Raw genomic sequence first — 24,160 nt, forward strand, 5'->3', positions numbered from 1 at the left:
CAGGAAGGGGGATTCAAAAACACTAGGAAATGTGGCAAAAACAAGAGCTCCCAGGGCTGAGGGTACCTCCTTCGATTTGCAGACATGGCCACCAGACTAAATAAGAATAATCTATTTTTCATACATTCAACAAATATTTATGGACTGCCTCTTCTGTGCCAGGTGTTATTCTGGGCATCAAATCTAGGCTCCTATACCACATTATTCTCAAGTGTCCAGTTCCTTGGAGTGTGGCAGCAAAATGGCAGAGACCATAAAGCAACGAATTCCACTGTATGGCGAAGCAGCATAAGGCAGGGACAAGAGCACAGACTCTAGAGCCAAACCATCCTGGTCCAAATCCTGGCTCCACCATTTCCAAGCTGTGTGACCTTGGGCAAGTGGCTTAACCTCTCTGTGCCCAGTATTCTTAGCTATAGCATCGGGCTCTAAGGATTGAATGAGTTTAAATATGTAAAGCACTTAAAAGAGCGGTACTTGGCACATAGAAAGTGTTCGTAATAATTAGGTTGCTGCTGTTGTAGCAGAAAGAGTGCTATGTAAATGCTGGGTGTCAGTATTCTTGTGGAAAGAGTACTGGACTTCAAGGTGGGAGACTTGCAGAGGGCAGAAGGCAAGCCTCTCTGTTTCTTATCTGGAAAATGGAAAACATGATTTTACCTGCCCGGTATAGCTCACAGGGATTTTATAACAATCAGATGGATGTCAAAGAGCTTTGAAAAGTGCAATGTGCCATTGACACAGATAGTTTTGTTGCTTTTAACTCCATCCAGATATATTTCTGTTGGGGAGAACTAGTATCATTCTTGCAGATTAGCTCTCTATTAGAAAAAGAAGTGGGCCAGGTGCCGTGGCTCACACCTGTAATCCCGGCACTTTGGGAGGCTGCAGTGCGTGGATCACGAGGTTAGGAGATCGAGACCAGCCTGGCCAACATGGTGAGCCCCCCATCTCTACTAAAAAAAATACAAAATTAGCTGGGTGTGGTGGTGCATGCCTGTAGTCCCAGCTATTCAGGAGGCTGAGGCAGGAGAATTGCTTGAACCCGGGAGGTGGAGGTTGCAGTGAGCCGAGATTGCACCATTGCACTCCAGCCTGGGCAACAAGAGCAAAACTCTGTCTCAAAAATGATAATAATAGGGCCGGGCACGGTGGCTCACACCTGTAATCCCAGCACTTTGGGAGGCCAAGGCGGGCGGATCACGAGGTCAGGAGATTGAGACCATCCTGGCTAACAAGGTGAAACCCGTCTCTACTAAAAATACAAAAAATTAGCCGGGTGTGGTGGCGGGCACCTGTAGTCCCCGCTACTCGGGAAGCTGAGGCAGGAGAATTATTTGAACCCAGGAGGTGGAGCTTGCAGTGAGCGGAGGTCTCGCCACTGCACTCCAGCCTGGGTGACAGAGTGAGACTCCGTCTCAAAAAATAATATTAAAAATAAATAATAATTAAAAAAATAAAAAAAAGAAAGAGAAGTGGAGCTGAAAAGGGAGAGACGCCTGCCTTTTGGTTTTTTCTTCAAAGACAAATCCAAGCCCTTGTTATAGTCTGTCTGCCTGAGGAAATGTAGCCCGTGGTCCCTTTCTTCTCCTGGACTTGGAGCAAAGATCTGTTTCCTTATTCCATCTGTTGTTTGCATCTGTCTGGGCTATTATTTGTCTTCTTTCCAGAATTACCTTAAAGAAATCTTGCTCATGGAATACTGGGCATGAGATTTATCTGTTAAATTATTTGCAAAATATTTTACTGCGGGTCATCTGGTGATTGAAAGGGGGGCTTGGCTTCATGTCAGGAGCTGAGGTTTGCATGGTAGTCAGACAAGTAGGAATTGGGTTAAAATTTCAAAAAATGCAGGACCCTGATATAAAAATGCCACTCACGCTGTATTGTTAATCTTGAGTTATTATAGTAAAATGTGAGAATCATACATCCAAAGATTTATAATTTATAGATAAAGAATCTTGGCCGAGTGTGGTCGCACCTGTAATTCCAGCACTTTGGGAGGCTGAGGTGGGCGGATCACAAGGTCAGGAGTTTGAGACCAGCCTGGCCAATATGGTGAAACTCCGTCTCTACTAAAAATACAAAAATTAGCCGGGTGTGGTGGTGGGCACCTGTAGTCCCAGCTACTTGGGAGGCTGAGGCAGGAGAATCACTTGAATCTGGGAGGTGCAGGTTGCAGTGAGCCGAGATGGTGCCACTAAACTCCAGCCTGGACAACAGAGCGAGACTCCATCTCAAAAAGAAAAGAAAAAAAAAGAATCTTTCTGTGAAAATGAGGATTATAGAGTGTGAACTTAAGGTGATTTAAAGTTTCCATGGTCTTGATACTGTGCTATGGGGAGGATTGTCTTCCTGGATGCACAGATCAAGAGGCTGAGGCCCCTTAAGGCAGGGCAGGGGCACTCATTAAGGGAATGGCTCAGCCAGCATGGAGGTCAAGCCAACCCCGGGTCAGCAGCCCCCTCTTGTGTGAGGAATCGTCCCCAGCTCTTTCTGCCTCCTTCAATACTGCCCCATGGAAGGGATCAAACAGAGACGCCCTGTCCTGGCTCTGGGATCAGAGATAATCGGTTATGTCTAGATTCCCCTGCTGTGTGGTCTTGGCCCAGTTACTAAACCTCTCAGAGCCTCAGCTCTAAAACAGGGACACAAATATCCATCTTTCTCTTAAGACAGTTGTGCAAATTCAATGACATAGTTCATGGAAAGATACTGGCCCAGTGCCTGGCATTAGTAAGTGCTCAATAACAGGAGCATTTATTGCTGTTGTTTTATTTTCCCCCACATTCTATCCTTTAGCTAAAATGAAGGAAAATTTTTGCATTGTAGTGTTCATGTTAGCACTAGAATGCATGGGTGCCTGAGAGATGAAGCATCTTTTATGTTTTACCTTTGGACACAATGGGATGAACACACATAGCCAACCACTCAGGGAAATGCACCAGGTAGGGGAACCCTAGCCAAAGCTAGCTTGCTCTTCGGGCTGGTGTCTGAAGGTCAAGGACTACAGCCCATCCAACAAGTCTGACGGTCTCGAGAAGTCCCCAGGTGCAGACTAGGCAGATGATTTGCTTTCACATGTCCTGCAGAAATGCCAAGATTAATTTACAAAATCCATAGGCTAGAGGTTGGTAGAGTTTGATGAGTGGGGACCCTCCCTTCCTGGGGGACCTTGGGGGCTGTCTGCTTCACCTCCAGGCAGGAGCCATACCTACTATCCTCCTTGGGTGCCCTCTGTGTTCACACCCCCGCAGCCATGGGACTGGGGTCTGTCTCCCTAGACTGTGAGCAACGTGAGAGGAGGAATGGACCCTTATTTTTTTTCTCCTCCCTTTCCTTCCTCCCTCCCTCCCTCCCTCCCTCCCTCCCTTCCTTCCCTCCTACCCTCTCTCCCTCCCTCTCTCCCTCTTCCTTTCTTTTCCTTTCCCCTATTTGTTTCTGTTTCTGTTTTTGTAGAGATGGGTTTCACCATGTTGCCGAGGCTGGTCTTGAACTCCCAGGCTCAAGCAGTCTTCCCACCTCGGCTTCCCAAAGTGCTGGGATTGCAGGCATGAGCCACCACACCCGGCTGGCGAGGCAGTTTCTAATTCACACAATGGCATTGTCTGCTCCCAGGCCATGCATTTGGCCCAGAAGAATGCCACCTTCTGATTTTCACAAAGGTGCCCATGGGCTAGGGAATGTCTGTCGTACAGATTTGCACCATCTGCTAGATTTAAGCAAGGTAGAAAGAAATGAGGTCTTGTGCTATCTTCAAATGTGTGTTCCATGTAACGCGAGTTCTATAAGATGTTAAACTGTGGTACATAAACAGAGTCCTTTGGTCAAGAAATTCTGGCAAACTGAGTTAAAATTCAGTAAGTTACTCTGCTGTAGAACTCAGAATCTTTACTATGCTAATGTGCATTGTGAATTTCTAAAGGAGGCCTATATTATGTAGCACTTGTCAAAGGTGTTTGACCAGGGAGTACTTTGTTTTCCTCCAAGCTGATCTGGTGCAGCTCATCTGGATGAGAGGTGGACCGGGGAATGCACTCTCAGTTGCTAGTGACAGAAATTCAGCTTGTCCCCACCTGCTAAGGTGAAAAGGGCAATGCATGCAGCCTCATCATAGAGCTCCCGGATGGCTAGGGCAGAATGAGGCCTTGGCCCCAGCAGGGCTGCTCCCTCTGCCTGGCATCTCGGCTTTTCTCTGCCTGTCAGCTCTGCCATCTCTTTCTGGGGCGGCTTCTTCCACCACAGCTGGAAACAAGGCTGCAAGTGACTCCCCAACTCACCTTCTACAGAACCCCCCACCAGAACTGCCCTGGTTCTTCAGGGAATCCTGTAGAAGGTTCCGGCTTGACCTGAGTCTCATGTACACTCCAGTGGGCAGGGACATGGGGCACTATGACTGGCATTTTCCATGAGAACCTCAGGCATGGAGGGTATGGGTGGAACTGTTCTTGAAAGAAGGCAGACCCCATCCCAGAACAAGGGGTGCATGTTGTTCGGCGTGGGGGCACAGGGTCACCGCTGGGGAAACAAAATGAAAGACAACCACTGCTTTGGGAAATACAGCTTGGGGCTTACAAAAGCCCTTTCCCATCTTCTGAGTTTTATATTATACTAAAATAGCATCATTTAAATGAGGTTTTTTTTTTTTTTATAATTTTAAATCTCATCTCTGTCCTGTGATTTAAAGTTTTGACTGAGCCTTATATTTTTGCATCCTGGTTTTAAAAATCAACTAGTCTGTAGGAATATGGTTTATAAAAACAACAACAACAAATCAACTAACTGATGGACAAGCTTATCCTGGAGTGAAAGAAAAGGTGACCAACTCTCTGAGTGGTTAGGATCCCAAGTGGTTGGGTCCGGATTTCTAAGGGTTCATGGTTTTCTTCTTCCAGTTAGTTTTTTTCCCTAGGTTTCCAGCTGAATTCTGGTATGTGAAGCCATCGGTGGTGGAGGGCGGAAAATGTGTTTTCATGTCAGGAGTGCCACAAACAAATTGGACACTTTCAAGTCTTAGTTTAAATGCTCCACTTCTCCTAGGGAGCAAGTGACCCCAAAGTGTGGTAGGTGTCCCCAGTTTTGGTTTTTCTACTAAAGCATTCAGTTGGAACTGCTTGTTTGACTTTGTTTCTTCCCCACTGGATGACAGCAGCAGCCACTTTTGCTTTGCTCCCATATATCCTCAAGGCCTAGCTCAGTGCTGCACATAGTAGGTGTTTCGTTGGACGGCAGAGCAAGTAAACAACCTTACCTTGAATGCTGTGGTGGGTGCCCTGTTGATAAATGTTTTTGTGTCTTCAGAGACTCCTATCTGATTTCCTTTCCAATTTCTCTTTCTCCTGGCCCAGAGGACTTTATCAGCTCAGACTCCAAGGTCCGCGCAGCCACCCGGGAACAGTCAGAATATAAAAAGGAAGCAGCAGGACACGCCCGGAAGCCCTGACCAGAGAGACGCGTCCAGGTAGGAGGCCAGCTCTGGAGGACTGATGCAGCCCAAGGACTGCCCCGCTCATTGCCTGCTCCAGCATTAGCTTTGCCCCATTTGCTTTGGAAACTGGACCCTTAGACACATGATATCGTCCTCAGTGGTGAGATGTTCCAAGCAGTGGTTCACAGACCTCTCTGTGACTGGCTAAGCCTGCATGATTGAAAAATTCATACTGATTGCCTGCCCAAAGATGAAATTAGTAATTATAGACTTCCATTCCAGCCACACTCCAGAGTATCTTCATTGTCAGAACTTAAAATGGAAAACATCAAGGGTTCCCAGGGGTTTATCAGTGTTTAATCTGTGGCTAAGTGGAGTCTGTATCTCAGTGTGGTGGCCATTGCGGGCACTGGACCATGAAACAGAGGACTGAGAACACAATTACCAAAGCCACCCAAGCCCTTTGTCCCAGGGAGGCTGGTGGATGAATCCCAGAAACCAACTGTGGCAGTGGGATGTGGCCAGTGCGGGGGTGGCCCATCAGTCACTTCCTTTTTTTTGAGATGGAGTCTCGTCCAGGTTGGAGTGCAGTGGCATGGTCTCGGCTCACTGCAACCTCTGCCTCCTGGGTTCAAGCGATTCTCCTGCTTCAGCCTTCCAAATAGCTGGGATTACAGGCTCCCGCCACCATGCCCAGCCATTTTTTGTATTTTTAGTAGAGACGGGATTTCACCATATTGGCCAGGCTGGTGTCTAACTCCTGACCTCAGGTGATCCACTCGCCTCAGCTTCCCAAAGTTCTGGGTTATAGGTGTGAGCCACCACGCCTGGCTGGTCACTGGCTCTTGTTATGAGCCACAGCCAGGCCCTAGGGCTCCCTGCCAGGGTTCTCTCCTGGGCCCCTCCCCATGTTGGCCCCACACATAGTTTTAGGGGATGCAAGCAGTAGTCCAGCAGACTCGAGCACCTGGTGTCCAGCATGGACACAGGCCAGGCACGCTGGGGGCACTTAATAACCGCTTGTGGGTTCAACTCACAAACAGGCCGTGGATTTGGTCAGAAAAACCCTGAACAATTGGAGCCCAGCTCCCAGGAGTGTATCATGACAGGCCTTAAGGGAAACAAATGAACAGGAACTCTATGGAACAAAAATGCAAAATTGAAGGATAGGCCCCCATCATAGACAATGCAACTTTGGCTCACATGCTACTTCATACCTTTGCAAAGCCTTGAGACTCAAAGTGACTTTTTTTTTTTTTGCTTTGGGTAAGCCAGAGCAACCCCTGGTGGCAGGAATTTTCATGCCTGGGCCCCGGAAGTGGGTGGCTTGGGCTATGTGGCTTTCCAGAGGAAGTACTTGGGGCATCTTGGCAGGAGTTTTGGATTTCTTTAGGGAAACGGCAATCAGATGGGGCAGAGTGTTTTTTGCTGAGGGAATCAGAATGATGCCTCAAACAGCACCTTTGATCTCTATCCTCTGCTGAAGATGGTGCTTCCTCTACTTCCCCAGACCCCCGTGTCTGTTCCATTTCCATGAACTTTTCATCAGGGTCACAGGACAAAGGTTTCGGTCTTTGGTTCTAATGAGACCTCTGACTTGGCTCTGGGTGACTATGAAATTAGTGAATGGATTTGTCTTTTCTGGAATCCCACACAAGGGAAGCCACTCTGGCTGAGGCCCAGGATCCAGCTCTTCTCTTTCCCTCTTGGTGAGGTCCTGGGTTCTCCTGAGGCCTGAGAATTGCTCGAGGCCTGTGTCACAGCTGGACTGAAGAGTAGCAGCAGTTCAAATGTCTTTTGTTGCTTGTTCCCCAGCTTTAGTCAATTATTATTTTGCCCTTGAAGAATTGCCTCTTGTTGGCATGCAAATTGAGCATAAAAGAGGTGCCCGTAATCCGAGCACTTTGGGAGGCCGAGGTGGGTGGATCACGAGGTCAGGAGATCCAGACCACCCTGGCCAACGTGGTGAAACCCCGTCTCTACTAAAAATACAAAAATTAGCCAGGCATGGTGGCATGTGCCTGTAGTCCCAGCTACCCAGGAGGCTGAGGCAGGAGAATCGCTTGAACTCAGGAGGTGGAGGTTGCAGTGAGCCGAGATCTCACCACTGCACTCCCGCCTGGGTGACAGAGTGAGACTATGCCTCAAAAAAAAAAAAAAAGTGCCTTCCAAGAACACACTCAAAAAAGCAGCTTCCTGTTCACAATTAAAAACATGATTCTCCTTCATAAATGTGTGTGTGTCTATAGTGCAGGGCCCTGTACTAACTCAGAAACCATCTATTGAGAAGGAACAGGCCCTCCTACTCTGCAAGGGCTGACAGTGAGTCCATCGCTCCTGACTGAGCAGGGCTCCTGTGTGCGGTTTCAGTGAGTCACCCGTTCTTGGCGTCACCAACAAGGATAAAGAGCATTTATTGTTCATTTTGCATATGGGTGCCAGACACTATGCCAAATGCTCTGTGTGTGCAATAGATCATTGCATTTTTTTTTAAACCTATTCGGTTCTGATCCTGAGTCCTTACTCTGCCAGGTTGGTGGGTATGCCAAGTGTATTAGTCCGTTTTCACACTGCTGATAAAGATATACCCAAGACTGGGCATTTTACAAAGAAAAGAGGCTTAATGAAGAACTCACAGTTCCACGTGGCTGGGGAAGCCTCACAATCATGGTGGAAGGCAAGGAGGAGCAAGTCACATCTTATGTGGATAGCAGCAGGTAAAGAGAAGAGAGCTTGTGCAGGGAAACTCCCGTTTTTAAAACCATCAGATCTCGTGAGACCCACTCACTATCACCAGAACAGCACGAGAAAGACCAGCCCCCATGATTCACTCACCCCCCACCAGGTCCCTCCCGTAACACGTGGGAATTCAAGATGAGATTTGGGTGGGGACACAGCCAAACCATATCACCCAGGGCAGCCATCCTTGGGACTTCTCTCTCCAGAGCCTGGTGCATTGAGACCATCATCCATTCCCTCCCCAACCCCAGCACCTTCCCTGTGATGCCAGTGACCACACTGCCCCTCAGGCTGAGGGACTGTGCTGCTTCTCCACAACCGTAGGCAGGAGGAAATCTTTGGCGAGGCTTTGGGAGCCCATGACCGCTTCCTCGAGCACCCTCCCTGCTTATTCCCCTCTGAACAGGAGGACACGGTCTGGAAGTAGAGAGGGACTCCTAGAGGTTCCCCACTGTTCGGGGCCCTTTCTCTCCACTCTCAGGCGCACTGGCCTTGAGGCGTCTATCCCTTGGCCTCATTGGACAACCAGCATTTTCTCTTCAAAGGATGTAAGTTTTTACAAAAGGTGGGAAGACGCATTGATCTGCAACTCTTTCTGTCTTCTACTTGGAAAAATCCAGAGGCGAAAAACACAGAAGGGCCTGCAGTGGCCACCTGCTGGGCATAGAGCGACGGAAGAATATAGGGAGAATGCATATGTGAATATTCCCAAAGATTGTCCCTCTGCCCAGGCATTATCTCCACTCTACAGATGAGGAAACAGGCTTGGAGCATGATGTAATCTACCTTAGAGGTAGAAAGTCCATTGTTTCTCCTCGAGGCTCTTCCCTCCCTCTGAATTATGCTAGAACATGGGGTTTACTCATCCTCAAAGTTCTTCAATAGGAAGAGTGGAGTCCCATCAGTTCAACTGTCTTGCTTTTCCAGTTGCCACTTGGTGGCGCTGTTGTAACTTAACCCAGCATAGTTCAACCATCCAGAGTCTGGGAGTTGCCTCCCTGATGAACATCCATGCACAGGCCCCTGGGTTCTTGAGGGAGAATGATCCCAGCCTCCTAGGGTGAAGCTTAACCCCAGTAGCATCTCTTTCTGCTCAGCAGTGTTCATGCCAGTACAGCTGATGTAGCAGTACAGCTGATTACCATTCTGGACTGGTCCCTGGTCCACCCTCCTTGGATATCGTCAACCGGGGACTGAGCAGCTTTTTCCTTTTAGATCCTTAAGACACAACTGATTTTATCATACAATCTTTTGCCAGATAATGGAGCTATTAATATTAGGTTGTACCAGAGGAAATTACCATTTGGGTAGGTCAAAAATTGTTGGTCATTGGCCATTTCCTGTGCTTCCATTTCCTGTGCTCCTTCTTCTGAAAAAGTCAAGGGCAGTGTTTCGAGATGATGGGCTTTTCTCAGGGAGTGAGAATCAGGCAGGGAGTGACCTTGAGTGATTCCTAGCTGAATTCCCGGCGCCTTTGGTTTCTGACCACAGTGCTTAGGCTCCCAGGCAATGGTAATTGACACAAGACCAAACAGATCTCCCAAACAAGGCTTTGTCAGGGGCTTATGTTTGAACACAAGGGAGATAGCGATGGAGCAGAGTTCTCCGGCTGGCTCCCCGAGGACAGGTCTTTTTGGTGTTTTAAGAAGGGTGGGCTGGGCATGGTGGCTCACGTCTGTAATCCCAGCACTTCGGGAGGCCGATGTGGGTGGACTGCCTGAGCTCAGGAGTTCAGGACCAGCCTGGGCAACACGGTGAAACCTCATCTCTACTAAAATGTAAAAAATTAGCTGGGTGTGGCGGCATGCATCTGTAGTCCCAGCTACTCCGGAGGCTGAGGCAGGAGAATTGCTTGATCCCAGGAGATGGAGGTTGCAGTGAGCTGAGATTGCACCACTGCACTCCAGCCTGGGTGACAGAGCAAGACTCCGTCTCCAAAAAAAAAAAAAAAAAGTAAAGAAGGGTGACATGAACAAGCATGAGGTATGGGAGTGTCGTTACATGTGTGGGGTAGAGCACGGAGTGCACAGGCACAGTGAAAAACGTGTTAGGGCATGTATTGCATGATCAAAAAATGGCAGCTATGCAGCCATAAAAAAGAACGAGATCATGTCCTTTGCAGGGACATAGATGGAGCTGGAGGTCATTATCCTTGGTAAACTAACACAGGAACAGAAAAGCACACACTGCATGTTCTCACTTATAAGTGGGAGCTAACTGATGAGAACACATGGACACATAGAGGAGAACAACAGATACTGGGGCCTATTGGAAGGAGGAGGCTGGGAGGGACAGGATCAGGAATGATAACTAATGGGTACTAGGCTTAATACCTGGGTGATGAAATAATCTGTACAACACACCCCCATGACACAAGTTCACCTATGTAACAAACCTGCACTTGTGCCCTTGAACGTAAAATAAAAGTTTATAAAACAAAACAAAACCCAAAAAATGGCAGATAAGCCCCACCTGGGTGGGAATTTTAGTATTATAATGAGCCAGTGGGTGAAGATGGGTCCTTCTGGACTTGTGCACATGCGGGCAATAGGGTTAACTCCCTTGAGTAAGATGACGGTGGAATGCTGCTAACCTTAGCTTCTTCAAGGTCTCTTGGTCAGCGGGGATGGCACCAGATGGGGTATGCAAGGTCTAGTAGAGTCCTGGTGGGGGCCAAGTCCCGTCCATACCCTGTCTCACTTTTGTCACTGAATGAAGGAGAGTGGAAACTCAACAGCCTGGAGTCTTAGCTGTTATCTGATGGTTCTCAAACTTGAGTGGGCACCAAGATCACCTGCAAGGCAGATTAAGACACAGATTTCTGGGCTTCACCTCTGGAGAGTCTGATGCAGCAGGTCTGTGGTGAGACCTGCGAAGGGGCATTTCTTTTTCTTTTTCTTTTTTTGAGACAGAGTTTTACTCTTGTCGCCCAGGCTGGAGTGTAATGGTGCGATCTCAGCTCACTGCAACCTCCGCCTCCCGGGTTCTAGCGATTCTCCTGCCTCAGCCTCCCAAGTAGCTGGGATTACAGGTGCCTGCCACCATGCCCGGCTAATTTTTGTATTTTCAGTAGAGACGGGGTTTCACCATGTTGGCCAGGCTGGTCTCGAACTCCTGACCTCAGGTGATCTGCCCACCTCGGCCTCCCAAAGTGCTGGCATTACAGGCATGAGCCACTGCACCCAGCCAGGAAGGAGCGTTTCTAGCAGGTTCCCAGGTATTAGTGCTGCTGGTCCAGAGACCACACAATGAAGACTGCTGCATTCTGCCATGCGGCTGTGTGACCACCTCAGCCCAGTGCTGTTGGGGCTCAGAAGAAGCCTTCCCTGAGAGCTGGAGTGGACAAGGAGGGTCTCCTGGCAGGGGTGGAGGGAGCTTGAGTGAAAGGGGCAGGCTCTAGAGGCCATTCCAGGCAGGGGCAGAATTCCTGAACTGGACTTCTCTAGGGCTGAGCAGGAAGTGAGTGCAGACCGAGGTGGTGACGTTCACTGAAAACAAGGTATGAGGAGTGGCGCCATGTTGAGGAGAATCTGTCAGTCAGGTGAGGGGTTGAGATTTTATCCTGAAGGTAACAGGAAGCTAGGGAAGTACTTTGTGGTTTGCTTGCTTTTAAACAAGGGCTGGGCCGGGCGCAGTGACTCACGCCTATAAACCCAGCACTTTGGGAGGCCAAGGCTGGTGGATCACGTGAGGTCAAGAGTTTGAGACCAGCCTGGTCAACCGGGTGAAACTCCATCTCTACTAAAAATACAAAAATTAGCCTGGCATGGTGGTGCACACCTGTAGTTTCAGCTACCAGAGAGGCTAAGGCAGCAGAATCCCTTGAACCCAGGAGGCAGATGTTGCAGTGAGGTGAGATCATGCCACTGCACTTCAGCTGGGCGACAGGAGTGAGACTCCGTCTCAAACATAAAATAAAAATAAAATAAAATAAAGTTAAATAAAATAAAATAAACAAGGGCTTATGCATGCCAGGAAAGTGTTCTGAAGATAAGGGTGGGGCACTGACTGGTGCACTAGAGGGGTGGAGGGTGCCGGCTGGAAGGGGCACTAGGGGATGTTCTTGTAGTAGAGGAATGGTGGCTGGAAGGAATTCCAAGGGAGAACCCACAGAACCCAGTGACTGCCTGGGTGTGGGCAGAAGAGGTGGAGTCAAAGAATGAGAAATAAAAGGAAAATCCTAAGCCCTCCATCCAGTTGAACAGACTCCCTCTTGGCCAAAGGGACCCTAAAGAAGCCTTAAAAACTAAGTTTGGCCAGGTGCGGTGGCTCACGCCTGTAATCCCAGCACTTTGAGAGGCCAAGGCGGGCAGATCACCTGAGGTCGGGAGTTCGAGACCAGCCTGACCAACATAGAGAAACCCTGTCTCTACTAAAAATAAAAAAATAAAAAAATAAAAAAAAATTAGCCGGGCGTGGTGGTGGGCACCTGTAATCACAGCTACTTGGGAGGCTGAGGCAGGAGAATCGCTTGAACCCGGGAGGTGGAGGTTGGGGTAAGCCAAGATCGATCCATTGCACTCCAGCCTGGGCAACAAGAGCGAAACTGCGTCTCAAAAAAATAAAACAAAAACTGAGTTTGGAGCCCTGACAGGATGGAGGTCAGACAGCCTTCCCATACCTGCTCCCTCGCTAGGTGATGTTAGACTTTCTTTCCTAAGGGTTCAACAGAAACAAGCGCACCAGCCCTTTCGAAAGACTTGCTCCACCACTGTTTTCAGCCAGATCCCCTTCCCTTTTTTGTGGTTTCGACACAACAACTGACCAGCATTCCTTCCACATAAGAGACCACCCGCCATGGAGTGGTTCGGCACCCTGAGTGCCTTCGCACCCTCTGCGTCACCTTTTAATGTATAAAGCCTAATTTGAATGCATTTAAATGTTGTCTCACCCCAAAGCGAGCATGGGGTGTAACATGTCTGTTTGCTTACTATGCATGCACGCCCTTCTTCATGAATACTCATAGCTCCTCGTATAATCTGTTGAATGTGTCTACTTAGCCTGTTCAGCATACATTCCAGTCTCAAACTTCCCTACCTCAAGTGCCTGCTTCCGGCTTCTGCTGCAAAGTGCAGAGGTACTTCTGTCACTTCCTAGCCTGCGGGATGGATCCCAGCCTGCGGGCTGCAACCCTTTATCATTTATTTATTTATTTAGAGACAGAGTCTCACTCCGTCACCAGACAGGAGTGCAGTGGCACGATCTTGGCTCACTGCAACCTCCGTCTCCCGGGTTCAAGCAATTCTCCTGCCTCAGCCTCCTGAGTAGCTGGGACTACAGGTGCGCAGCACCATGCCCAGCTAATTTTTGTATTTTTGGTAGAGATGGGGTTTCACCATGTTGGCCAGAATGGTCTCGATCTCTTCACCTTGTGATTCACCTGCCTCGACCTCCCAAAGTGCTGGGATTTACAGGCATGAGCCACCATGCCCGGCCAGCTGCAACTCTTTATAAGAAATAAGCTTTCCTCCCCAAATTTATGAACCTCATGATTCTTCAGTTGACAAGAAGATGCTAAGGTGCTGGACCAAGGACCCAAAAGAAAGATCAAACATTAAACACTGGGACATCTAAAGTGAGAGCTAGGCCATGCATGAGCCACTGCGCCCAGCCCCATCTGTGTGTGTGTATTTTTTTTTTTTTTTTGAGACACAGTTTCATTTTTGGTGTCCATGATGGAGTGCAGTGGCGCGATCTCGGCTCACTGCAACCTCCACCTCCCGGGTTCAAGCCATTCTTCTGCCTCAGCCTCCTGAGTAGCTGGGATTACAGGTGCCTGCCACTACGCCCGACTAATTTTTTTTTTTTTTTCATATTTTTAGTAGTTACAGGGTTTCACGATGTTGGTCAAGCTAGTCTCAAACTCCTGACCTTGTGATCCGCCTGCCTCGGCCTCCCAAAGTGTTGGGATTACAGGCGTGAGCCACCACACCTGGCCTCCATCTGTGTTTTTAATAAGCACCCCAGGTGATTCTTCTGAGCAGGGAAATTTAAGGAATGGTGAGCTATTGCAGGACCACTTTATCAGAATTACCTGGGCTATCAGTTAAAGTACCCATTTCCTGAACACCCTCCTGCCCCCTTGAAGAGTCTGAGCCAGTAGATTTGGGATGAGACCCCTAAATCTGTGTTTGTAATAAGAATCCCATGAGATTCTCATGAGAAAGCAAGTTTGGGAGACATTGGCCAGGGTTTACCCCCAGGCCAATAAGGATAACTAACTTGTTTGCACTTTGGATAATTCGCATACAGACTCATGCCCCTCTCCTGTTCTCTCCTCTTTTTTTTTCAACAAATATTTATTGGGCACCCATTGTGTGCCTGCTCCTGTGCTAGGTGGTGAGGATGCAGCTGGCAGCACGCACCATGGGGGCTCTGCTCCGGTGGATAAATACACTGTAGTTGAGGAGTTAGACATCGAGCGAGGAAACAAATAGAACAGAGACACTTTTGGGTGGTATGGAGGCTCTGAAAGGTGCCCAGCAGGGTGTCAAGCTAGACAGTAACAGGGAAAGTGGCTACTTTAGATTAGACATGCCATTCTCAAAGTGGGGTTTCTGGCCCAGTGGTCTCAGCATCACCTGGGAATTTGTTAGAAATGCAAAACTTTGACCCCACTCCCACTCACTGAACTAGAAACTCAGGGTGGGGCCTAGTGATGTGTTTTAACAAGCCCAGGGATTCTGGCACTCCTAAGGTTTGAGAACCACTGGATTAGATGGCCAGAGAAGGAGGTGATATAGGAACTGAGTCTGGAATGACAAAAAGGAGGCAGACATGGAAGACCTAGGGGACCAGGCATTCCAGGTGGAGGGACAGGCCTTGCAAAGGGCTTAAGGAGGAAGAATTCCCTGCTTTAGAGGAACGGGTGACCATTGAGGCAGTGAGAGATGGCGAGGTGGGCAGGGGCCTGATCAGCCAAGCCTGGACCCTGAAGGCCATGGTGAGGAACTTGGATTTCCTTCTGGTGCTGAGGATGCAAGCAAGACTGGGGCCAGGCGGTCAAAGAAGGGATCCAGGTAGAGCCCCAGGCAACGCCCCAAGCAAGATGTGGTACCTGGAACTAGGGCAGGGTTTCTCAAGCTCGTTTTTATTGCCACTGACTCCTGGCTGCCTGCGAGGAGCTTAGAGACATTTATTCCTCATTGCCCTTCCCTCTCCAAGAAGGTTCAATACCACAGGAATGCTGTATATGTTTCTGTGCTATGGCCTTTGAAGCCACAGACTATTGTAATATCTAAGGCTCTTTTCACCTCTCAAGAACCAATTTTCACCCCACCTAGGGATGGTCTTGGCCCATTGAGAGTGTGTGGACTGAGATGATACCAGTGAAGGTGGAGAAAATGTGAGCAGCTTTCCATATTTTGGATATATTGGAGCTAGAGATGCCAGGACTTGCTGATAGACTGGCTTTAGAAGGAAGGAGAAAAAGAGGCCAGGTGTGGTGGCTCATGCCTATAATCCCAGCACTTTGGGAGGCCAAGGTGGGCGGATCACCTGAGGTCAGGAGTTCGAGACCAGCCTGGCCAACATGGCAAAACCCCGTCTCTACTAAAAATACAGAAATTAGCCGGGCATGGTGGCACATGCCTGTAATCCCAGCTACTCGGGAGGCTGAGGCAGGAGAATCACTTGAACCCTGCAGGTGGAGGTTGCAGTGAGCCAAGATCATGTCACTGCACTCCAGCCTGGGCAACAGAGACTCCATCTCAAAAAAAAAAAAAAGGGCCAGGCACGGTGGCTTACGCCTGTAATCCCAACACTCTGGGAGGCCGAGGCAGGCAGATCATGAGGTCAGGAGATCGAGACCATCCTGGCTAACACGGTGAAACCCCGTCTCTACTAAAAATGCAAAAAAAATTAGCCGGGCATGGTGGCAGGTGCCTGTAGTCCCAGCTACTTGGGAGACTGAGGCAGGAGAATGGCGTGAACCCGGGAGGCGGAGCTTGCAGTGAGCCAAGATCGCGCTACTGCACTCCATCTCAAAAAGAAAAAAAAAGAAAAAAGGAGGGAGAAAAGAATCGAGGAAGATTCCTGAAGCTTTGGCTTGAGCAACGGGGCAGGTGGGACCATATGCTGAGATGTGAAAAGCACTAAGGTCAGGTGTGTCTGCCAAGTTCCACAGCCAGAGACCCGGGCTCCAGGAGGAAATCCTGGGGGTGCCAGGTGAAGCGGTCAGGACAAAGTGCCGCCCATCACAGACCCGGGCTTGTGCTGGGGGAATCCCAGGAGGGCCTGGCATCTTTGAGAGAAAAGCAGAGTTCTCCTTTCTGCTTCAGGGACAGCTCATTTCCTGCTCCATGCCCAGCTCCTTAGCACCCCAGCCTTTTTAGGGGGTCGATGTCTTAGTCCATTTAATCAACACAGGCCCACTACCCACTACAGGTCAAGCTCTGGGCTGGACCAGAGGTACAAAGATGAGCAAGATGTCCAGTCCAGTCTAGAGAAAGGCATGCAAACGAATAATTCTAGAACAAGGTGGGGTCTCTGGGAGCACAGGGGCAGGGAGAGAGGGGCTGGCTCTGCTGAGGAGAACCAGGAGAGGTCTCCAGGGGAGGTTTCTTGGGGCTGGGTCTTCAAAACTGAGTAGAAGTAGAGGATTACGGGGAAAAGACAGTCCCAGGCAGAGAACAGCTGTCCCTATTGTAGATCCACAGGAAACAGAATTTAAGAAGGACTAGACACATAGACTTTAGGACATTTCAGAGCCGCTTTTTTTTTTTTTTTTTTTTGAGACAGAGTCCGGCTCTGTCGCCCAGGCTGGAGTGCAGTGGCACCATCTCTGCTCACTGCAAGCTCTGCCTCCCTGGGTTCACACCATTCTCTGCCTCAGCCTCCCAAGTAGCTGGGACTACAGGTGCCCGCCACCACGCCCAGCTAATTTTTTGTATTTTTTAGTAGAGACGGGGTTTTACTGTGTTAGCCAGGATGGTCTCAATTTCCTGACCTTGTGATCCACCCGCCTCGGCCTCCCAAAGTGCTGGGATTACAGGCGTGAGCCACCATACCTGGAGTTTCACTCTTGTTGCCCAGTCTGGAGTACAATGGCGCCATCTTGGCTAACCACAACCTCCGCCTCCCACGTTCAAGTGATTCTGCCTCAGCCTCCTGAGTAGCTGGGATTACAGGCATTCGCCACCACGTCCGGCTAATTTTTTTTTTTTTTTTTTTTTTTTTTTTTAGTAGAGACAGGGTTTCTCCATGTTGGTCAGGCTGGTCTCGAACTCCTGACCTCAGGTGATCCACCTGCCTCGGCCTCCCAAAGTGCTGGGATTACAGGCGTGAGCTACTGTGCCCGGCCCAGAGCTTCTTTACATCTGGGAGATAGGAGGTGTAGCATAATATTAAGCTCAACCTCTTGGCTTTTTCAGAAGACAAACTCCTAGTTAGAACAAAAACATCTTTGGTGTGGATAGCAGCAGCTATGGGGAAGGGTTTAGAAAGATGGTTTGAAAAAATGAACTAAATGGGCTTTAAATGGAAGGCCAGGATGTTTCTTACTCCTCCGTTTCACTGTCATTTGTGGAATCGGTCTGCTGCAGGCTGGGCATTGGGCCTAAGGCTACACACATCACCTCACCCGGCAGCTCTGTGTGGATGGCTGTAGATGACCCAAGGGGGCCATATGAGGAAATCAGGGCTCAGAGAGGTTAAAGAACTTGTCCTAGGTCACACAGACAGAATGTGGCAGGGTGGGGACTAGAACCCAGGCTGGTTTGATCCACCTGAAACCCAGACTCGTAGCTGACTCTCACAGGTGTCTGAAGTATTTGTGTTCTGGTCTCCATAATTAGAAAGTGAACCTTGGTCAATCCTTAACATTTAATTTTCCTATAAACAGGGTCAGTTCTTAGCAGAAAAAAGAAAAATCTGAGCTGTGTTTTGAGCATCGGCCTGCACCAGCTCTTACGGACCAAGCCCTGTGTTTCCCAGGCGGCCTGCTCTGTTCCTTCCAAACTTGGGAGGACTCTTAAGATCAATTCCCAGGCTCCTGCCCAGCCAGGGTGTGTCGGGCAGAGCGGAGAGCAGCCTCCGCCCCTCCTTGTCCTGCTTCTGACTCATTATTTATCTTTGGCAGGAAGTAAACACAGAGAGGAGAGTGGGAGGGAGAGGAGGAGTGAGCTCCTGACTTTTGACACTGGCTGAAAAGGAAGATCATGTGCTGAATTAGGTGTGTGTCTGTTTTCTGCTCCTCTGGTTTCAACAGAGCATTTGAGGCTTTAAACAACAGGGGAAGAGGAGTATTTTTCCATTAGGAGATAATACCCATTTATTGTAGCAACTTGGAACATAGCGAAGAGCGCAGAGTGGAGAGGAAAAAATCACCAATGCTCCTACCATATGCAGACAATGGCTTTCAAAATAGTAGTGTTTTCCTCACACTCTTCTGTTTTTTTCTAGTTCCTTTCTTTATTGATTGTGATATAGCTATATTTTGTTAGGTGGTATATTAAGTGTGCATATATATTATAAAAAACATGCAAATTATATATATTATACATATTATATATATTATATAATACACACACACACACACACACACACACACACACACACACACACACACATACTCCTAAAGAAATGTGTGTGTGTGGCCAGTGCTGGGGTTACAAGAACTTCAGTGACTGAGCCAACTCTGATAGATCATTCTGCATCAATTGTTAATGGCTAACAAAAGTTACATAGGATATGCCCTCCATAGTTTACAACTCTATGAAGGGCTTTTAAAATCCAAACTCAGTGCTTCTCATGTATGACTGCTAGGTGTGTAAGAATGAAGCTTCCTAGGCCAGGCACAGTGGGTCATACCTATAATCCCAGCACTTTGGGAGGCTGAGGCAGGTGGATCACTTGAGGTCACGAGTTTGAGACCAGCCTGGCCAACATGGTGAAACCCTGTCTCTACTAAAAATACAAAAATTAGCCCAGCGCGGTGGTGTATGCCTGTGGTCCCAGCTACTTGGGAGGCTGAGGCAGAAGAATCGCTTGAACCCAGGAGGCAGAGGTTGGAGTGAGCTGAGATCATGCCACTGCACTCCAGCTTGGACGACAGAGCGAGACTCTGTCTCAAACAACAACAAAAAGTGTGTGTATGTGTGTGTGTATAATTTATATATATGTATATGCACTTTAAAAATAATTAATAGGCTATTTTCAGAACAGTTTTAGGTTACCGAAAAATTGTGTAGCTAGTACAAAAGAGTTCCCATGCACCCTTCCCTCCTCCATACAGTTTCCCCTATTATTAACACCTCACATTAATGTGGTATATTTGTTTCAACTAATGGGCCAATATTGATACGTTATTATTAACTAAAGTCTATACAGTAAGTTCTCCCTCAGTGTCATTAATAGGTTCTTAGAAACTGCAATTTTAAGTGAAATGATGTATAATGAGACCAGTTATTTTCTCATCATTATACTGAAACTACATTGAACAAAACCACATTATTGGAGAGCCTACTCTATATCTATTTGCTCAAAGTTGCAGTTTCCAAGAACCACTGGACAACATTGAGGACTTACTGTCGTTTACATTAAAGTTCAGTTTGTGTTGTACATTCTGATGGATTTGACAAATGCATAAGGTCATGTATCCATCATTATGATATTAGTTTCACTGCCTTAAAAACTCCTTAGGCTCCACCCATTCCCCTCCCTCCATCCTCCCACATTCTTGGGAATCACTCTCTTTTTAGTGTCTCTACAGTTTCGTTCTAATTCCTTTTTTATTGGTATCAGATACATACTGTGAGTTGTCTCAATTTGAGAACTTGATGAATGCTTATAGTCCTGTATAGATCTGGGTCATTTTCATCCTACCAGATTGTTCTCTCTTGTTCCTTCCCAGTCAATACCGCTGCCCAAGAGTAACAACTATTCTGATTTCTGTCACCATTGATTGGTTTTGACAGTTCTTGAACTCTATATAAATGGAAGCAAATAGTATGTATGCTTTGCTGTCTGACTTATTTTATACACGGATACTTGTTGATTTTTAAAATTATTTTTCATTGTGGTAAAAGGGCAGAACAGAAAATTTACCATCCTAACCGTTTCTAAGTATACAGTTCAGAAGTATTAGGTATAATCATATTGTTGTTTGACCAGTGTCTCTGTAGTTTCTTAGGTGAGAAGCTGGCATCATTGATTTGAGACCTTATTAAAATATAGGCATTTTAGTGCTATAAATGTCACTCTGAGACCTGTTTTAACTGTGTCCCACAAATTTTGATATTTCTGTTTTCATTTTCATTCTGTTCAAATACTTTACAATTTCCTTCTTTCTTTCTTCTTTTACTCATGGACTATTCAGAAATGTGTTATTGTTTCCAAATAGTTGGGGATTTTCCAGATATCTTTCTGTTGTTGATTTCTAATTTAATTTCATTGTAGCCAGATAAGATACTTTGTATAATTTGAATCATCTCAAATTTATGCACAGAATATGGTCTCCCTTGTACTTGAAAAAAATGTTATTTTGCTGTTATTGGATGGTGTTAAAAAAGTATTAATTCAGTCAAGTTGGTCACAGTGTTGTTCACGTCATCTGTATCCACACTGATTTTCTATCCACTTGTTCAATTATTGAGAGAGGGGTTTGGAAATACCAGACTATAATTGTGGATTTGTCCATTACTCCTTTCAGTTCTACCAGTTTTTGCTTCTTGTGTTTTGAAGCTCTGTTATTAGATAAAAATTTTTAGAATTTTTAATCTTTATTTTAGAATGTATAAAATTTTAGAATTTATATGGATAAATTGAATCCTTTATCATTATAACATTATCTTCTTTATGCCTGTAATATTTTTTGCTGCAAAATCTACTTTGTCTTAAATAATATAGACACAACAGCCTGATTAGTGTTTGCATAGTACATCTTCCCCTTCTTCCATTCTTTTACATTTAGCCTATTTGTGCTTTAAAAAAATTTAAGTACCTATATTGTAGGCAGCATAGAGTTGGATCTTGTTTTATTAATGCACTCTGAAAATCTATACCTTTTTTTTTTTTTGAGACAGGGTCTCACTCTATCACCCAGGCTGCTCTATCACACCAGTTCAATGGTGTGATCTCGGCTCACTGCAGCCTCCACCTCCCAGGTTCAAGTGATTCTCCTGCCTCAGCCCCCCAAGTAGCTGGGACTACAGGCGCCTGCCACCATGCCCAGCTAATTTTTTTTTTTTTTTTTTTGAGACAGAGTCTCACTCTGTCGCACAGGCTGGAGTACAGTGGCGCAATCTCAGCTTACTGCAACCTCCGCCTCCCAGGTGCAAGTGATTCTCCTGCCTCAGCCTCCTGAGTAGCTGGGATTACAGGCGTGCACCACCACACCCAGCTAATTTTTGTATTTTTAGTAGAAAAGGGGTTTTACCATGTTGGTCAGGGTGGTCTCAAACCCCTAACCTTGTGATCTGCCCACCTTGGCCTCCCAAAGTGCTGGGATTAGAGGCGTGAGCCACCGCGCCCAGCTTAATTTTTGTATTTTTAGTAGAGATGGGGTTTCACCATGTTGGCCAGACTGGTCTCAAACTCCTGACCTCAAGTGATCTGCCTGCCTCGGCCTCCCAAAGTGTTGGGATTGCAGGCATAAGCCACTGTGCCTGGCCTGAAAATCTGTACCTTTTAACTGGAGTATTTATAACATTCACATTTATTGTGATTATTAATATGGTTGGTTTAAATCTACAGTCTTGTTCCATTTTTCCTCCTCTTTTGCCTTCTTTTGGATTATTTTATTAGCTACAACTATTTGTGTTATTTTAGTGCTTGCTTTAAGAAGTACAATATACATCTTTAATATATTACAATCTACTTTCACAATGATTATATCATTTTACATTTATTAGAAGAGGCTTACAACAATATGCTTCCATTTCTTCTGTTTCAGACTTTGTTCTATTTGGTCTTTATATATAAGCTACACATCCCATAATACATATTATTTGTGCTTTAATCAGCCAATTATCTTTTAAAAGATATTTAAGTAATAAGGAAAAAGAGATTGTATTTACTTGCATAGTTACCATTTTCTGGGTGTTCTTTATTCTGTTGTGTAGATCCTGATTACCATTTTGTATTCTTTTCTTTTTGCTTGAAGGTCTTCCTTTAACATTTCCTGAAATGTAGGTCTGCTAGGGGTTATTCTTTTAGCTTTTGTATGTCTGGAAAAATCTTTATTTCACCTGGTTTAGAAAAATATTTTGTCTGGGCAAAGAGTTCTAGGTAGGCAGTTTTTTCTTTCAACACTTTAAAGATATTGCTTCTGTATTCTGGCTTTCATTATTTCCAACAAAATTCTTACCTTTGTTCTTTTTTTCTCTGGCTACTTTTAATATTTTTCACTTTTTCACTGGTTTGAAGCAGTTTGGTTACGATATGCCTTGGTGGTGTAGGTTTTTCACTGTTTCTGGTTTTTTTTTTTTTTTTTCTTTTTAAGACACAGTCTTACTCTGTCTCCCAGGCTGGAGTGCAGTGGCCTGATCTCGGCTCACTGCAACCTCCGCCCCCCAGGTTCAAGCAATTCTCCTGCCTCAGCCTCCCAAGTAGCTGGAATTATAGGCGTATGTCACCACACCCGGCTAATTTTTGTATTTTAGTAGAGATGGGGTTTCACCATGTTGGCCAGGCTGGTCTCGAACTCCTGACCTCGTGATCCACCCGCCTTGGCCTCCCAAAGTGCTGGGATTATAGGCGTGAGCCACTGCCTTGAACACCGGCCCTCGCTGTTTCTTATGCTTGGCATTAGTTAAGATTGTTGGATATGTTGGTTAATAGTTTACATCATATTTGGATATTTTTCAGTCATCAGTTCTTCAAATATTTTGTACCTCCCCTCCTCCTGTGGGGACTCTATGCATATATTTGGTTACTTGAATTTGTCTCACAGCTCACTGACGCTTTTTTGTTGTTGTTGTTACTTCTTTCGGTCTTAATTCTCTCTGTGTTTCATTTTACAACATTTTTATTGCTATATCTTGAAGTTCACTAATCTTTTTCTCTGCAGTGGCTAACCTGTCATTAATTTCACCCAGTGGGTTTTTTATTTTAGACATCGCAGTTTTCATCTCTAGAAGTTTGATCTGGGTCTTTTTTACATCTTCCCTCTGTGCTTGACATACTTGGTCTTCCCTCTAGCCTCCTGAACATGTGGAATACAGTTATAATTCTGGAAAAAAAATTGTAGTAATTCCATCATCTGTGTAATTTCTGGGTTCAAGACAAATTATGTGATTTTTTTTTCGTTATGGCTCACATTTTCCTGCTCGCAGGCTAGACACGGTGGACTTTAAGCTTTTTGGGTTCTGGATATTTTCGTATTCCTATAAATATTATTGAACTTTGCTCTGGGATGCAGTTAAGTTATTTGGAACAACTTAATCCTTTGCATCTCGCTTCGTTAGATGGAATGAGAGCTGTGTTTAGGTGAGGATTAATCTTCCCCACTACTGAGGCAATATCTGCCTTAGTGCTCAACAGATGCCTTATGAGTGATGAGGTACTCCACTCTGGCCGGTGGGAACAGGAACTATTCCCAGCTCTGTGTGAGCTGTGAGGATTGCTCCTCCGAAACCTTTTTTTTTTTTGAGATGGAGTCTCACTGTATCACCCAGGCTGGAGTGCAGTGGTGCGATCTCAGCTCACTGCAACCTCCGCTTCCCAGGTTCAAGCGATTCTCTTGTCTCAGCCTCCTGAGTAGCTAGGACTACAGACGCCTGCCACTACACCTGGCTAATTTTTGTATTTTTAGTAGAGACGAGGTTTCACCATATTGGCTAGGCTGGTCTCAAACTCCTGACCTTGTGGTCCACCCGCCTCGGCCTCCCAAAGTGCTGGGATTACAGGCGTGAGGCACCGTGCCGGCCCAACCTTTCAGGTGTTCTGTACCTTACCTTAGGGGGTTTCCATACCTGCACATGCTGATCAGTACTTTGCCCGTCTCTGGGGTTCTCTCTGTTCAGTCCTGTCCTCTCTAGTATTCTACCCTGGGAA

General features: G+C 46.6%; 1 protein-coding gene across 5 annotated transcripts in view; it reads left to right on the plus strand.

Moving 5' to 3' along the window:
* Nucleotides 1-24,160, plus strand: part of TACC2 (transforming acidic coiled-coil containing protein 2) — a 256,831-nt gene that overhangs the window by 50,084 nt on the left and 182,587 nt on the right. For all 5 annotated transcript variants that reach the window (XM_054503818.2, XM_054503817.2, XM_063670346.1 and 2 more), the window contains exon 4: nucleotides 5,349-5,461. In XM_054503818.2, the coding sequence (XP_054359793.1) occupies nucleotides 5,349-5,461 (113 nt within the window). The remainder of the gene's footprint in view (nucleotides 1-5,348; nucleotides 5,462-24,160) is intronic.

The sequence above is a fragment of the Pongo pygmaeus genome, chromosome 8 (assembly GCF_028885625.2).
Source record: "Pongo pygmaeus isolate AG05252 chromosome 8, NHGRI_mPonPyg2-v2.0_pri, whole genome shotgun sequence".
Lineage (NCBI taxonomy): Eukaryota > Metazoa > Chordata > Mammalia > Primates > Hominidae > Pongo > Pongo pygmaeus.